General features: G+C 52.2%; 2 protein-coding genes across 2 annotated transcripts; one reads left to right on the top strand and one right to left on the bottom strand.

Annotated features, from left to right (window-relative positions):
- Positions 1-1,219: 1,219 nt before the first annotated feature.
- Positions 1,220-1,485, top strand: VTJ04DRAFT_6378 (uncharacterized protein; the record flags this gene model as incomplete). Its single annotated transcript, XM_069364590.1, has 2 exons — positions 1,220-1,347; positions 1,449-1,485. The coding sequence occupies 2 exons, from the start codon at positions 1,220-1,222 to the stop codon at positions 1,483-1,485; spliced, it is 165 nt and encodes a 54-aa protein (XP_069218402.1).
- An 8,224-nt stretch (positions 1,486-9,709) lies between these two features.
- Positions 9,710-16,665, bottom strand: VTJ04DRAFT_6377 (uncharacterized protein; the record flags this gene model as incomplete). The annotated part of the gene is made up of 3 exons (XM_069364589.1): positions 9,710-11,030; positions 11,086-16,399; positions 16,596-16,665. 3 exons carry the CDS (start codon positions 16,663-16,665, stop codon positions 9,710-9,712), a joined length of 6,705 nt encoding a protein of 2,234 aa, XP_069218401.1.
- Between the last annotated feature and the right edge of the window lie 340 nt (positions 16,666-17,005).

Raw genomic sequence — 17,005 nt, 5'->3', positions numbered from 1 at the left:
GCATGGCAGGTCACGAGCCCTAGCACGAGGAAGGGAGTTTCTTGGAGACCCATTCCCGCAAGCCACCCTGATGATGGAGCACGGCCGTACTGTGCATATGCTGGATAATGGGCGCGACTTCTCATAGGTGTACAGATGAGGCCAATGGATGGCATACGTGGCTGCCAAGGACATGGGATGGTGATGATGGCCTGATGGGATATTATGCGTCTGTGTTATGTGGACACTCGATGGATGGATGGTAGTTAGATGGATGTATCAACAGGGACAAGCTTCATTTGAAACAGCTTCATGTCAACCAAGAGGGGTTGGAATGGTGCTTGGCAGAATACAACATGGAATTTTCTTTCCCGTCAATAAGTCTCCGACATAGGACATAGGTGGTGATGGTGGTGTTGTCTGGTGGTAGTAGTACTCCGGCGAACAAGGGTGTAGGAGATGACAAACAAAACCTCAGATCATCTTACCGAGAACGAAACGCCCTGCAGATGATCATCAATGCCAGACATACCCTACAAAATCCGTCCAGGACATTGGCTTGGAGCCTCGCCAGCAAGGCCCGGGCCAAGTAGAAGAAACTACCAGGGGTGTTTCCTCGTCAGATGCTGGAGAAACATGGCACGTCATGGCATATGCAGCGATGTCGTGATGGAGGGGGGTTAAGGATGCACATCATATCCCGCATCTGCAGCAAGCAACGAGAAGAGCAAGGATAGGCGTTTTCTTACTACCTCCTAGTACATGGTGCTGCAACGATAGGTTCCCTTTACTCGACCTGAGCGTTGCAATCCTCCACCACTCACGGGAAGAGAGTCAGGAACTTCCATGTTTGTGTGACTGTACGAAGCCTTAGTGGACGTTTCACGCTAGGAGCAACATGCCAGACAGAGCAAAGATCGACGGTCGTTTGACGGTACAGAAATCCTCGTTGCTGGAGACTTGGAGGAGATTGCTCCTCCATGCATCTTGCACTGTCATGCCTGTTGAAAGTACTCCGGATGCGCGCGACTGCGTCTCGTCGCTGCCGTCGTTGGAGAATCATCAAGCCAAACGCTCACAGACAGCCTTGCTGTTCTTTTTCTCGCCGGCATGTCCTTGACAAACGGATCACCGTCCACGAAGGACGATCACTGCCTTGTTTCGGCCCTCGGCATTAAGAATGCGCTTTGTTGCTCTGATGAATGAAGGAGGGAACTCGTGTTTCTAGAAGGCTTCGAAAATGGCCGCTCCTGCCCTTTACAACAAGCTTATCCCTGCCAATGACGGGCGCAAAAACCCACGAGTTCGGGTGCCGGAGCCTGCCCGAGCAAAAGTGCAACACGCGGGGGGCAAACTGCCTGGAGGAGGGTTGTTGGGTTAGTTAACGTCATTCCGTGCGACCAAGATGTCTTCTTACTGTGAACAATGCGTACAGTCACGACATGACATATTAACACTGTCTTTCACAGCAATGACGTCGAGGTTGCGGGGCCCCTCATGTTCTGATTTGTTTCCCTCGAACAACACAGCGAGGTTCCCAACTACAACGATCCATTCGTAAGACAGCCTGTGGAGTTTTCCCGAGCCGAATAATTGTTTCGCACAATTGACAGTGAACGGGCTTTCCCCTCTCTTTTCTTTGTTTTTCACTTTTGCTCTATTTCCGAGACCATGCAAAGAGGTCATGCGTCGACTAAGCCGGAGCGGTTATAGGCTCGCTTCATGATGCGTGTCTGCAAGTCTTGTTGCATTCTTTGTGTTTTGCGTACTCTTGATGCCCGCCTTTGCGCCCGTTATAGCAGCAGACTCATAGACAGTAGCACGGCTGGCACGGTAGCAGCAAATAACATACCCTATATGTACATTATTACTATAGCGGCAAGGCTGGGTTGAGGACACAACCCTGTTTGGGCGGGGAAGACAATTAGACAGGGACATTGATGAGACAACGTTCATGATAGCCTCGCTTTTTTGTTCACCTTCCCCCTCACCTTGGCTTACTCTCTTGGTCACCTTGTTTCCATTTGTTTCTTTCTCCTCACCGGTTATGGGTGCTCGCAGGAACCTACACAATTAATCAGGAGGTTGGGAGTCCAGGGGGCTACGGCGTAGTCTCGTCGTTTGGACGGCAACTTGCATACTGCGTATGTATAATGGGCGGTCGCATCAAGACGAACCAGATTCAGTTGCCCTCCACTACCACCTCTTCCTACCTACGGTGGTCATCGGCAATGGGTGGTATAATTCAAGGAGGATGCAATGAGATGGCAAAACGAAAGCGAAAATCCGGGGTTGAATGCAAGGCGACGTTTTCCAAAGTGCAAGGTGGCAGGTCGACATGGCATTTTCAGGTACGAAGTATACACGGCTCAGGGGTATAGGACCGAGTACAGTACATGCAACTACATTCAGTATTCAGCAATGATATGTCTCAATATAGGGACATACAGATGCCAAAACTCGGTGAATCGTTGGCAAAAGACAGCCTTGCAATACTCCTCCATATAGAGTACCTAGGTAGGTACATATATACCTATCGAGACTGAAATAATATGCCAGGAACATGGTGCAACTGCTAGTGCATCTATCCCATCATCCCTATCTGTCAGCCTCGTAAGAGGGAGGAACTTTGAGTCTTCCAAGCAGAGATACGGAGTACGTTCCGAGAATGCACAACAAACATGAGTCTGTGGCTTGTCCTCACGACATAATCAGCCAGCCGCAGCCAGCCACCTCCGCATCATGATGCTCGGCGTCTTCCAGATGTGGAGTTTTGTGCATATGCCATCCGGACGGATGAAGTAAGAGCCGCGACGATGCAGGTTCTGGACGTGGGTGTCACCAACATTATTTCCATTTGAACGGATTCCAGGAGGGTGCCGATTGAAAAGAGGATGATGGAAGCTTATGCTCCTTCAGCCCCCTTGTCCCGGCGTTGAGGTATATTCCAAAGGGCTTAGAAAACGTTTGATGTCTCTGATACATGTCTTGCTCGCCCCAAGTTACCTACCCTTTCAGGACACTTGCAGACCTCAGACCCAAACTTGGGACCGTCTCCTGCGCTCCATTCCCCATCTTACCATGCAGCTCTGTATATACCGTGGTATCACGAGGACGGAACACGCCGAGGACACACATGTGTATCAGCATGTAAGGTTGTATGAAAACTACCTAAGTACAGAGGCCCCCCTCTCACGTGTCCCGTGCGCGGCTTAGCCCGCGATCACAACCTCGTTGCCGGGTTTCTGGAACCTCTGAGCCGATTATGGGCCGAAGGGGAGGGCTGAGGCTCTCGGCCCGAGTGAGCTAGGAGTTGATTGCTCTGGCTGCTGGAGCCTTGTTGGCGATGCCTTGCAGTTTTGTTCGGTGCTTACCTCAGTTATGTCTTGGAGCTGGGTTGTCAGACCTGTTCCGGGAGGGGAAGGACGCAAAACCTGCAGTCCAGCCGAGAGATTCTGGGTTAAGCTGCATGTTGAGATGGGATAAAATATGGGTTGTCAATTCATTTAATCCAATCCAAACAATAATTTGTTTTCTTCGTCTGTTGTGCCAGCGGGCTCATGTGCGCAGGTTATCCTCAGCGGGTTTGCTAAAGCTTCGGTCATATTGTTGCGTGTGGGGAGGAAATATGGGTAGAATTTGCTAGAACAGAGAAGAGCATCTTGGTGAGACGTGATACTCGTTATCGATTCACTCTCATCTTGAATTCGTAGTGCTGTCATTCTATCCAAACGACTGCCCCCAACGCGCTGGTCGCTGGTGGTGAAGCCTGCAAATGGTATCATATTCCAGGTTGCTGTTCCCCCCCTGCACACCTGAATGTTGGCGCTGAACAGGATCGCCAACTGCATTGTAACAAGGTCCTAGGAAAAGCCACAACGGAATTTGAAGCGGGATCAGCGGCTTCGACGGGGTACAGTGACCGAGACCAGGATCCTTCCACTGTGCCCGAAGCAAGTTTGGTGTCCTGCGTTGCTGGATCTCAGAATCCCTTTTGCTGACTGCCCTGTTCGCTTTCACCGGTGTGGGTTTCTCATCAAAACCCCATCAACCGTTCTTCTCAGGGCCCAGATAAAGCTTGGACATACAAAGTATTAAGCACACCGCCTAGCTTCGTCTCTCACTTCGCTGCCACGCTCTCCAAGTTACACAAAAAACCCCCCTTCCTTCTACCAATGACCATGCCAAATCTCGACTCGACCTGCCGGAAAAGGTCCGAATCAGGTCACCTCCGACGAGGGGGACATGTATTGTAGCTGTTCTGATCCAACATGAGCAAAACCCAGGGGGCCACCATTGGAGCAGCTATCCTCAGCAGGGTCAGGGTCGGGCCCAAACAACCTGGTCATTGGCAGAGGTGCTTGTGTGACCCGAGAAGTCCGGGCCTGGCACACATTCTGCAACATGCGCCGGGCGTCAGCACTTTCGTGATGGGCCGTTGTCGCGCAGCAGCGGCACAGTGCAGCAGGCTGAGGTCTCGTGTTCTGTACAGTACTGTCACTATCACCTTGGATGTGTGTTAGGAAAAGAATAATGTGGAAGTATAAACCTTATGGCCGACGGATCGCCGAAGGCTATACGCTCCTAGGACAAGCTCCTCCGATACACTAGGAGCTCGATGGAGCATGGGTGTCTTACTTTGAGACACAGATCTTTGATTTACTCGTTGTTTGTGTTCAATATGAGTTGGTGATGGTTGGTATCGGACAAGGATAAGCGACCAGCACATTATTACTCCATATGGTGTGGTTCAACAACGAAGCAAGTGCGTTTTGTTTGCTCACAGCATGAAAAAGACGAGATGCCATCTGTCCATGTAGAAACGATATACCCATAGGTTGAGAAACTTACGAGCCTCTCCTATCCCAGACGATGGATTGCTCCATTGCAACAATGGCGACGAGAAGTAATTACCATAGTTGCATCAGACCCCATCCAAAGTCAGCAAGCCTTCGATTGCCTTTCTTGACTCTGTTCTTAGAACCAAGGACCAACAACAATGTTACCCGATTCTCCAGGGATGACCTCATGTGGTGAGCTTCGCTCTTTTAGACTCAGCCACAACTCTTCTTAACGATCCGACATGGCTCTGCAAGTGCGGCTGGTTCTCCGTCATCCAGGAGCTATCTACTACCATCATGTATGTCCCTTCAAGGGGCTAGTATCTCCGACAGCCCATCCCAAACAATAGCTTGAATACGAGAATTGGATCATGCATTCTCCTCCTAGGCCCCATGAATCCAAAAGATCCTTACTGCAGGCAGTCAAAGCTCCATCATGCCAACCCCGCCAGAAAGTCAAGAAACGCACCACCCATTGCGTGTTTTCCTTGCAGACTGCCTAGTCCGCTCCTCGCCGGTTTCTGGGACCGGATATGACTGGCTGTCCCCTGGCCTGGATCCTGGATGAAGCGGCTGACTTTGCATGGGCTCCAACGTTCCAACTGCGGAGTTGGGCACATACGGGTACCTCATCCAGCCTTATCGGGAAGTATGGTACCGGTGGACTGGGTTGTTCTGCAAGGTGCGAGTTAGTTGAGCGTGGGTGTGGAACTAAAGATCTTGCTTGTTGCATGTGGCACTCCTGAGCCTTGAGGTTGATATCAGTCATTCTTTGACTGTCTTTCCTCAAGAAATCACTCAGACAGCACTCAACAGATGGGGTGCCTGTGATTACGTATATTTACTCGGTTCTTAGTTCATTTTCATCCAGGTGGTCATGCGGTGAGTTGGGTGCTGCTGAGGTAGGTAAGACAATATAACAGCCGACCTGTTAAGGTTGCGTTGCAGCCACGAGGCTCAGCCTACCTAAAACTTGGGCTCGTGGGAGTCTTTCTCTTCTCAGCCAAGTGTCTGACAAAGAATGGCTGAAAGTCGTTCAGTTTTGCATCATCCTGGGGTTTCACGAGCCTGCCGCTTCGGCTGCATCCGACTGTGCTACGCACCTCTCTCACGCACCACCGTCTGCACCGTCAGGTACCAGCGAGTTGGCGGTCCTCTGATAGATTTTATCACATCATCGTTCGGATGAAGACGCCATCGATTCTTCTCCTAATAGATGGATCCGCTCCAGGAGTCAACTTGGAGTAGCTTTGTTGAATGCAAGTTCAAGCTTGGACTGCTATACTCGGTGCAATATACGGTTTCGTCAGACACAGGGTAACCCGATAACAACACTCTCCGACGTTTTGTTGCTACCCCCCACCCTCCACGAAAGTTATCACAGTTGGGGGTTGCTGTCAGCAAGTCACTTGACCCGTCATCTGACTGATTCGTCTCACTGCGACACTACGCAAATGAATGGTGTGTACATGTGGACGGCATTGAAGGCTGCTCTGCAGACTCGTCACCACGAAGGTAATCGGTGATCGAATGCATAGAACAGTCGAACAGTGGTCAGAGGAGGGGCTTCTTAGAGGGAGTGCGCATATAAGGCGTGAAAAGCCAGGACCCCTGGCTCTGATGACGCCCCGAGAGGCTGCGTCTGCATGTCGAAAGTATGTACTGTACCTCGAAGAACATTCTTCCGATGTCATAGAGTACAATGCAGCCTCACCTTTGCAAACCAAACATCCACCACCGAAGATCGACTCCCGTCCCGGCAGACCCATGATGCCATATCAGTCAACCGATCTCGCTGACCTACGTACTGCAGTTTCTCTGCTCCGGCCAAAACAACAAAAAAGGCGTCATGTAACACGACATGGCTGGGTTACGCCGGCGTTTCTCTCGTGCCACACTGTACATCCACCCTGACTGGCCAGCCTGACCGTCTGCATCTATCCGTCTTGGGTCCATGGTTAACTAAGCCTGCTATTCGAAGTCACCGCCATTCAAACGCAATGCCGCCCCTAGACAGCTCAAGATAATGGGAAATTGTTGTTTGACTCTTGTTGCCGCGCCAGGCGCCGCCGGAGTTGTAGCTCCGACCCAGAAACCGACCAGGAAGAGTCAACATTTTACTCACCGGTATGGCTTTAGGACATGCTGGTGTGCAGGATGCGATGCAGCATTCGGTTGCCTTACCAGCCCCAGACGCCTCATTCGAAGCCTTCTCTCCTGCCTTGCAGTCCTGGATATGGACCGACATAACGCAGCGTAAATATTGGTATGCCTTCTCTCACGATGTTTCCCAAAGACTGTGCACTGTTAGGCAAAGGCCCGCCTAGTTACCAGGTTGTTATGCATGATGCCTCGAACTGACCCCTGGATATCATGCCCTGGATTGAGCACCTGTTGATTGCCGCAAAGGTGTCATCGGTGAGATGTTAGCTGCAAGCCAGTCATCTCACAGATTAAGTCTCAAGGCAGAGAGAAGCATTTTCTTGTCTACGATACACAACATAATACTGCGTGATTTTTGACACCGGCCGGAAACAAGCGGCCTCCCATGACACTATATAACACCTCCCATCATGAGGCTCGGTCGGAGATAGTGACGTCAGAATCACTAGGAGCGTCCTCTGTCGCTCCATGCTAGATAGTGAGGATACAGTTTCATCGATTATTCAACGTAGAAAAGGGCTGATATAGAGAGCCAATTGAAGATATTTTAGAATTGTCTTTGTTGGGTAACCACGACGCGAAGATGTTAATCCAGACTCATCATAGGGCAACAAACAATGGCGTATTTGGCCGTTTGTCAACTATTCTCCTCATCCGCATCAAATCATTGATGACTTGAAGACATAGCAGTGAATGCGATAATAGACTCATGCCACGAGCAACTCTTGTCCTACCGAAAGTGGTACCAGGATCTCGGCAACCGACATAGAAACGTCTAAGTTTGGCTTTAATGGCCTCATGCGGGAGCCAATGCTCCAGGAATGCGTGGGACGAGCGTCACAGAAGCTCATTGTACAACGCATACCATCACTCAGGTCGAGATACGTCTTGAGTACAATCCAGGAGTGAGGAGTTACACAGCGAGAGAGCTTACCAGGAGGGTGCGGGGGCCAATCCAACAAGCTGTCAATACTTGCCTCCTCGGCCATACTTTGCGCGTCACACAATTTTGATGTCCGGGATTCTGTTTCAACAGAGTCTACGTGGTCTTGCATTGCAGGGTCTCTGCCCAACGGCCCACCTTAGAGGTGGTTTGAGCTGAATTCTGACTTCCAACTGGGATGTGATATGATGGCCTAGCAAACGGGCCAGGTAGGGACGCTGTCATGCATTGGGGAGGAGAAAGACGCCCGTTGCGTCCAGGCAACACAGACAATGTCTCATTTCCTCACCCCGCGGAGCCGGGTAGATCCGACAGGCAAGCAGCTGGGGTCTAGCTTGTTCTCGACTGGGGTGAGTTACTACAGATAACACGGAGAATCGAGAAACAAGAATGACTGGCTTGTTTCCGATCTCACGAACATTGGGCTGTATCTGTGCCTTTCCGGTCAGGATCCCGAATCCATTGTCGTCAAGTTTCCCCTATCCCCTCCAAGATCTTCCATCACCAACTTGCCATCAACAACGCATGCATTATGCAGGATGCATTATGCCTCACATCTAATTATAAGATGACAACCTGTCATCATGCCAGCCAGACAGAATCATTAAGATTCCTAAATGCAACCATCACCACCTTGGATCAGGAAAGAGATAGTAGCTGATGGTACAGTGCAGGCACGGCGAGCTCTGCATCCCCCTCACGCTTCCTCCCTCGCTCTGAGCCCTACAATGGGAATAATCACAGGTCTTGCAAACCGGTCGCAGCTAGCAAATAGATGATGTGGCAAGACACGTTGCTCGGGTAGTCCGCTAGTAGAATGGATGTCAAACACCGCCAGCCTCGGAATTGGTGATGCGTCTGTCCACCCCCTGCATGCATCTCTCCACCCGTTCTGAAGTCCGGACTATGATTGATGTACCACTCGTTGTTGCAAAATGAGGCCACGCACAAGCAGGAAAAGGCCCTGGGGTGAGGCGAGCAATGTGGATAACGGGATCGCAAAAGCTCAAGGAATACCTAAGTACCAGTACAGGCTCCTACAGCACATCTGGACTTGCGTTTGGTTTGGAGTCACTTTCGCCTGAGATTACCCTGAATAGTAAGACAGCAACAGCCCACAGATTCCTAGAGTCGTACAGACTCAAAAGTAAGACAAAGAAATCAAGGAGTATGCTGGCTTCCTTGGATGACCACTTTCATGGTCAACGAAGCTTACTTTGTCATCAGCTCGAACTCTAATAACCAAACCAATCCGAATGGGTCTGACACATCGTTCACGTAAACACAAAGTCTCTAAGGCCCTCGGATCAAGTTTCGGATTGAGTTTCGGGCAAAGCGAAGACCATATGAAAATGGTTTGGTGATGATTCTGTTCATCAGCAGTACGTTTGTTTACTTTCTCCGTCAGAGTGGGGTTGATTTCAGGGGCAATGTAAACAAACGACCTGGTCTCCACTTCCATCACAACCATTGTGCCGCTACCAACACAACTTCAAGGTCAATGCAAATCGCTTCAATTGAGGTTCAAGAAAATCAAGCTTCTTGAGATACCTGAATTACGGATTACAGAGCCTCCCAAACTCCGTTGAATGCTTCCAATAATCTAGAAAAAGGGTATTGCCATCCTCTCTAAAATGCCTAATTCCTTCCCAGACCAGAACCATGGCTGCCGCTGTAAAAAACACCGCAAATGGAATAACACCAACAGAAGACAGCCAAGACCAAGGAAAATAATAATGATACACTCTTCCCTTGCCAGTCAATCACCACCAACCATTTCATCTCACTCCCTCTTGCCCAACAATCCCTCCCTTTGCACCTCCACCGCGATCCACCACCACTCCATCACCGCCGGTGCCATGCCTTCAAGTTGTCCCGCCAGCAATCCCAAGCTTGCAAGCCACTCGACGATCAATTCTGCCTCAAACGTCATTATGACAGGCTTCAGCGTCTGCACCAGCTCCGGCACGGGCATTGACCCGCGCGACGCCAGCGTTATCAGCACCGCGCTAAGGTATTTGAGCCAGCGCTCCGGATCGACCTTCTCAAACACGTCGCACCACGCTGGGACCGCACCGCCCGGGCCACAAGTCGGAGGATGCGCGGAGCGGATGGTATCCCTGAGTGTCGTGAGGGTGATGTCCTCGTTTTCAGATTGATCTGCGTCGTTGTAGAGGTACTTGTCTGTCGGGACGACGTCGAGGCGAAAGTGCATGTACTTCTTGGTGTACTTGCGAGTTTCGTAGTTGCCAGGCTCGTGGCCCATAGGAACGTGGGGCTGGCCAGTGGTCTCGACGCGCACGCGGCCGTTGGCCTGGAGGTTGAGCAGGGCGAGAATCATGCCGTCGTTGGTGAGGTAAGTGATGCGTTTCTTTGTCTCGCCAGCGCGGAACGCACTATCCAGCTCCCGTTTGAATTCAGCCGCCTTGGTGAACTTCTCTTGCTGTGCCATCTTCTCGAGGGCGTCAAACACCCGCGTATTGAAGCGCCAGCGGCGGCCATTGGTCCATTTGGATGATGACTTGGAGATGACGCCTTGCTTCTGCAGCTGGTCGACGGCCTTAGCCATCAGCTCGGTAATTTCAGCTTTGGTTCGGTGGGGGAACAGGCTGTTCCGTCGGTGCAGGACGGTGTCAGCGGCATATGCCTCGACCGGCGTCACGCAAAGGGACCGCGTCCAAGCCATGGCGACAACCATCTCGAGATCGGGGGTTGGCTCAGAGGTAATTGCAGCGTCGTCATCGACAGGGAGTGCGAGGGGCTCAGAAGTTGCATCCTGGAACTTGTTGAAGATGGATCGTTGTGGGTGGTAGAAGGCCTCTCGCCATGGTCGATTATCGTGTTTGAAGTTGGCCACAACAGCCTCTTTCTCAAGCACCTCTCGCGTTGCTGGCAATGTCCTCCGTTCTGTCGTGTCAAGCTTTGTCGTCCACTTGATGAGGGATTTCCAGTCGTAAGCCAGGACATTGTTGAAATCAATCGGCGGGACTTCGCCCTTCTCGTATGCCTTGAGGAAAGCTCGCCGGAACTTGTCCGTGAGACTGACAATTGTCGAGAGACGATCTTTCTTGAGCGCGCACCAATAGTGCCGGAGTTGACTGATACTGTTTGCTGTGAGTAACAATTAATCATATGTTTGAAACAACGCTCTAAACTCACGTTTGATCAGGTACGAGCCTCAACATGAGACCCCAATCCACCACCCTGTCCACACCGCCCAGCAAGGTCGTGACAACAATGAACGCAGCCAACCGGACATTCTCGCTCGACCAATCCAGGTCATCGTCCTTATTCCACAGCAGATCCTCAGCGCTTTTAGGGTACGACGTGAGCTCCCGTGCCGTCTTGATCGCAACAAGTTTGACCTTGGGGGGTCTTCCGGGAGCTCGTTTCTGTTGCGGTGCGGTGGGAAGACCAGAAGCACCAGAGGCCTCCTTTTGCATGCGACGCCGCTTGGTGAATGTCTCATGTTCCCTGAAGACTCGTTCTGATGAGTTCTCGACGTACATACCGTCGGCGTCGTCATCGTTTTCAAGATCTCCGTAGGGCAACGTCTCGAGATCGTATTGTGTCTCTTCCGACCACTTCAAATTGGTCACAGGTTTGTTGTTGATCCGTGACGCTGGAGGCGAGAATGTCATGAACGAGTGTCCGGGAACAGCACTGGAGTTTTCCATCGCCGCACGACCCGCCTCCGACTGTTCCCATGCTGCGCATTCATTGACGGCTAAGCAAAACTTGGTATAGTCACTGTCAACCCAGTCGTGAAGACTGCCTGTGTCCGCGTTGTGCTGATCCTCCATTTCCTCCGCCCTGAATCTGATGTTCTGGGCCGACGGCCACTGCTTGTTAGGCAGCCAGCCGTTGAGCGTGAAGCTGCCGTCGTAAGTCTCGAAGAAGCGAAGAGAGTGGTCAGGCCAGTAACCTCTTGACGTCTGTTCCAGAACGGACGGCCAAACAAACTCGACATTCTTCGCCTCTGTGCGCAAGCCCTGTGTGGGCTCTTTCTTGGCATTTTGCTCGTCTCTGTTGTCGTATCCAGACCTCGAAGTGTTGCTATCTGAGCCTCCTGGCAGCTCGGAGACGAATTGGTATGTTCTGAACGCAGAACCACCAGCAAAGAATGACCCTGGTAAGCTTGCCAGTCCAGGGTTCCTAGCCCTGCCGAGTTCTCGCGGCAGTTTCTTAAGTGGCCGCGGATAGGACAGTCTCCTGGTGCGAGGTCCCACCTTGGGCGGCAACAGACTATATGCTTTGATAGCTTCGAGCACCGAGGGCCCTCCTGCTGGTTGCATATAGTCTGGTGTCATCGACGTGTCCGGCTCCCCCATGATGTTGGGATCCACCGGAATGTCGCCATATCCATGAATAGAGAATGCTGGCTGAGTCCCTTGCACAACAGGCCTGATAGATGAGTCACGAATGGTCGTGCGAGACCTGTTGAAAGGACCGTCGTGGTTGCGTTCAAACTCGCGGATCCAAAGTGGGTCTTTCTTGGGTTGCGCAGGAGGCGCGGTGTTGGTGTAATAGGGGGCGTTGAAGACCTCGACTTCTTCTATCTTTCTCCTGCTGCGGAACTTCTTCCCATTGGGATTCGGTTTCCTGACATTGTCGTCGGCAGGCTTGCGATCCATCTCCTGCAGGCGAGCCATGTCTTCCGGGGTAGGAGAGAATGCGGGCGGGATGTAGATATCCGGATACTTCTCCTTGATGTGCTGCTTTATACTCATCGCAATGCTGCCGTTGGGGTCGACGCCAGTCCGGACAAGCAACGTGCACGTCTGTAATCTGCCCCTCTCTGTCTTCAGCATGTGGGTGTGAACAGCAGCAATCTTGCGAGTCTCGATCGCCTTGATAGCGCTTCCAAAGTTCTTCCAGGTCGGTGGCATGTGGCTCGGAAACACCTTGAGGAACATAACCAACATGGCGTAGAAGAGAGCCTTGTCGCCAGGAAACACGCCATCATTTGTGTCCAAGAGGTAATTGATGATGTCAAAGGCCTGGGCGGTCCGTTTTTTGGCTTCGGTGGACAAGCGATCATAGTTTGTTGAGGGTGTGAACGGCTTAAGCATCAGGCCACCGTTCCCGAAAGTGAACGCAGTCAGCGCGTCGCTGGCTACCACATTGTTCACCCCGCCAAGAGGCTCTGGGTACTCGCCTTGCAAATGCACTACAGGTAGCTGGCCATTCGGCTGTGGCAAAGAAGTGCCGTCCACAGCTGGTGTCAGCTCGTTTCCAGGTTCACCAAGGGCTGCGCCAGTGTCCGCGGAGAGTTGAGAGCCCGCAGGGGTAGCGGGTGCAGTCGGCAATGGTAGCAATGACTCAACACGTTGGGAGCGCAAACTTCCAGTAGAAGGTCTCCTTGAGGGTGCTTTATGTCGCGATTTCTTGGGAACGGAACCAGAAGATGTTGGAAGACGGACCTTGGAGGTGGCCTTGGCCGCGAAGATGCCAGAGGTAAAGGTAGGAACCGGTTTCTTGACAGGGCGGTCTTTGGTGTTGAACTCTGATACCTTGGAGAGCCCTTGCGGTCGTTCCAGAAGCCACGTTTCTTGCTGGGCTGCTTCCTGAGTACCCGTGGGCTGGCCATTCGCAGCTGGGAGCCCGCGGAAGGCTTGAGTGAGGCCTTGAATAGGACGCATGGCAGTCCGAACCCTGCGCCGGAAGCGCTTCTTCTTCTTCTCTTCCTTCTGTTGTTTGGCCTTGGCTCTCCGAGGCCGGCCGGTAGGCCCAAGTTCCACCTCGGGTTCTGGCTCTGCCGCGGGTGGCGGAGGGGGCGGAGAAAGTCTGCGGCGTTTCCGGGATGTCTCGAGCAAACTGGCGGGATCAAAGTTTGGGTTGCATGGCACCTGAGCCTTTTCGAGGTGATACTTCAAGCCGATATCGTTCTTCCAAGAACCTCCACAGAGAGAGCAGACATATGGCCTGACACCAGGAGGTAGATCAGGCCTTCTTTTGCGCTTTCCCTTCTTTCCGCGAGCAGTCTGCTTTGCACCAACTAACATCGCGGCACCGGCACCCGTTGTGTCCACAACAGTGACCTCGGCGTTTGGGTCCTTCAGGCGGGTGGTTTCATGTTGAATCCAGCGGGCACGGTCTCGACCTTCGTCATCGTAGATGAAGACGTATGAAGCTGGTTCAGTTCCATTCTCCCCGGAAACTGTGAACACAATGGCCTTTTCGAGATTTCCGTCAGCTCCAGGAATGGTTTGAAGTGTTGGATCGCTGAGGTTGTCGTCAATGGGAATGATGACAGGCTTTTTGAGACCTCTCCCGGCTCTTAGCCATGTGACTTTGCGATCAGATTGATGCACCTGGAGTTTCCCGAGAAGGTTGTTGTATCGAGCATTCAAAACGAGCTGATCGACTGTCAAAACCTCGGGTATTTCCACCTCGTTGGGCTCCCCGGTTGTTTCAAATGCTTCGATCGCAGGTGATTCGGGTGCCTCAGAAGCTTCAGCCACCTCTGCAGAATCTGCAACATCCGCATCCTGGGACACTTCGGGAGTCGCTATCTCGCTTGGGACAGGAGTGGATGGGGAAGGCGCTTGCTCTGAAGCTACAGCCTGTTCGACTGTGGCGTGTTGCGTGTTTTCGTCGCCTTCATGCATCTCGTCAAATGTCCGCTTCAGGGACTGGCGGTTTTCCACCATAACTGTCTTGTCACCCTCTTCCTCAGGAACTTCTTTCACTGATGCAAGCACGGTTGGTGCCAGTGACTTCTCTGTCGTGTTACCAGTAGGAGGGAGTGCATTATCGGAGACAGCCTGAGTGGCGCCTTGACGTTCTACCCAGATTTTCGGCAACAGCAGCCGCCGCTTGGACGATGGCTTCATCTTCCTGGCAATAGCGGACATGTTTGAGAGGGATATGTCTTCCTCAGAGGCAAACGCCCTGGGCCGAACTGGCCCAAAACCATACCGGTCTGCGGGAGACATGATGGCGGCCGGTGTCTCGGTCGACTGTGCATTTCCTTCGGATGATTGCTCAGGTTCCGTAAGGGCAACAGAGGAATACATGTAGGCGGATGTCTTTCCGGTCCGAACGAGCTTGCTGGACACCTGGAACTTCTTGAGGTGAGAGGGTTGCTCGGTTTCGGCAGTCTTGGTGAGGAAGCCCGACATGTAGCGTCGATGCTGGTAGCCGATAGTGGCAGTGCTAATCTGAGGATTTGAGGCACCCTCAGGGCCGGCGCTGCGGATAACCTCGAACACGGTTTGGGCAAGGGGTTTCTCTGGGGACCATCCACTAAATATGCGCTTCACCTTAGACCGCGCATCACTTCCCCCTTGAGTTTCCCTGGCGGGCTTTCCGGTGATCGCAAGGGCATTCGTCTTCGGCATTCGAGATGTCGTCGCGTCCGTGTACTTGGATGTCTTCTTTCCGGTGGCCAGGAACTTCTCCCATTCGTCCGCGGTGGGTTCTCGCACAAACTTGAGGCAGTCTTTGAAGACCTTGCGAGAGTCTGGGAATGCGGCAGCGGTATACTTGAAGACGCCCATGTCAACCAGGCGTTGACAGTTCTTGGCCATCGTCTTCATCTGCCACCGCTTGCCCGAAACTCCCAACTTCATCCTCAGGTCGGAGTAGCGAATGGTTCGCCAGGCCTTGACAATTCCGACGACAGTCCTCCCCAGGGCGTCCATGTCGATAGAGTTTCCGGTCCAACGCTTGTGCCAAGGGACAGGTTCCAGATCTTTGGCAAGTGTCTCGGGTGACAAGTCAAGGTCGGGCACATCGGCCTCAACAAGTGGAGGCGCGAAGTCGATCAGCCACAACCTACTTGTCTTCATCTTCGCAACAACGACAGTTCGCTTGGCAATATAGCCTTTCTGGGCCAAAGAGTCGGTTCGCTTGGGGAGAGACCGCTTGTCTTGATTGACCAGGCGGCGAAGGTCACTCTGGAGTATGCCCTCCTCTCTCGCTGACGCGATTCCTTGCAAACAAGCCCATTCGAGGGCGGGAACTTTCTTGTAGTCGACGCCATGGCGAGTCAACGTCTGCCAAACCAGGTCCTGGGTGGGGTAAATCCGGGGACGAATTGTGAGTGTCTTCTTAAGCTTCTCCCAGCTCATGGTTTTGGTGATCTTGATACCCTTGGCATTCTTGTTGCCATTGGCCCCCTTTGCACACTTCGCCTGCTTGGTCGACTTGCCACCATTGCCTTTGGGCTTTCCTTGTGGCTCTTCTGACTCGACGGGAGTGATTTCTTGGTCGGTAGTTTCTGCTTCTGGCAGGGCAAGAACATCGCTCAACTCAAGGCGGTGCCAAATGAGGTCGCCGTTGATCAGGACCTGATGCTGGAGGCGCAGCCAATTCCAGGCCCAAGTGGCCGATGCCATTTCAGCATCTGTCATGGATTTCTCAAGCTCGGCTTCATCGGCGGCAGTCCAAGTTCGAGTTGGCATTTCTTTGCCTTCGACGCTGAGGTGGTATTTCCGGACAATCTTCAGAAGCTCGACTACTTTCATCCCTAATGAATGGGTTAGCGTCGCGCTCTTACTGTGTCATTCCAAAGCAACCCGGTCCATAACTATTGCCATCGACTTCTAACTCCACAACCAAACTCTTCATCACAAACACCCCTCATATCATTGAATTCCACCGAAATACTCATCAAAGCTATTCATTAACGGAGCATTGAGTTTCCACAGACGAAGGCGACTCACCTTTCTCGCCGGAATACGCGATCTCCGGGATGAGGCCCTCCAAGAGGGTCTCCATGCTGAGAGTAGTCATGATTGCAATTCGATGGAACTCATTTCCGGGTGACGAAAAAATTAATGACTGGAAGCCGATTCAGGAATTGAACGCTGATGCTCGAGAATCTTGTGGCGATAATTGGAGGTTTTCGGATGCGAGTTGCAGAGAGGAATTTTGGAGGGGCAGACAGCCGCCGAAGAGTGGGGCGCTCAAGATGGGCACAGTGTAGATAGGGGGTACACACGTACAGGCACTGTGCTTACTCGGGGAACAAAGAGAGTTGCGAGAGAAAACAATAACCTGACGACAACGCCGATTTTGGCACGTCGAGGGCTGCGCCGAACCTAGAGACAATGGCCTATTGTGGTAAAACGAC

Source organism: Mycothermus thermophilus (genome assembly GCF_041956435.1).
Source record: "Mycothermus thermophilus strain CBS 625.91 unplaced genomic scaffold VTJ04scaffold_4, whole genome shotgun sequence".
Lineage (NCBI taxonomy): Eukaryota > Fungi > Ascomycota > Sordariomycetes > Sordariales > Chaetomiaceae > Mycothermus > Mycothermus thermophilus.
This window is presented reverse-complemented; position numbering and strand designations above follow the sequence as displayed.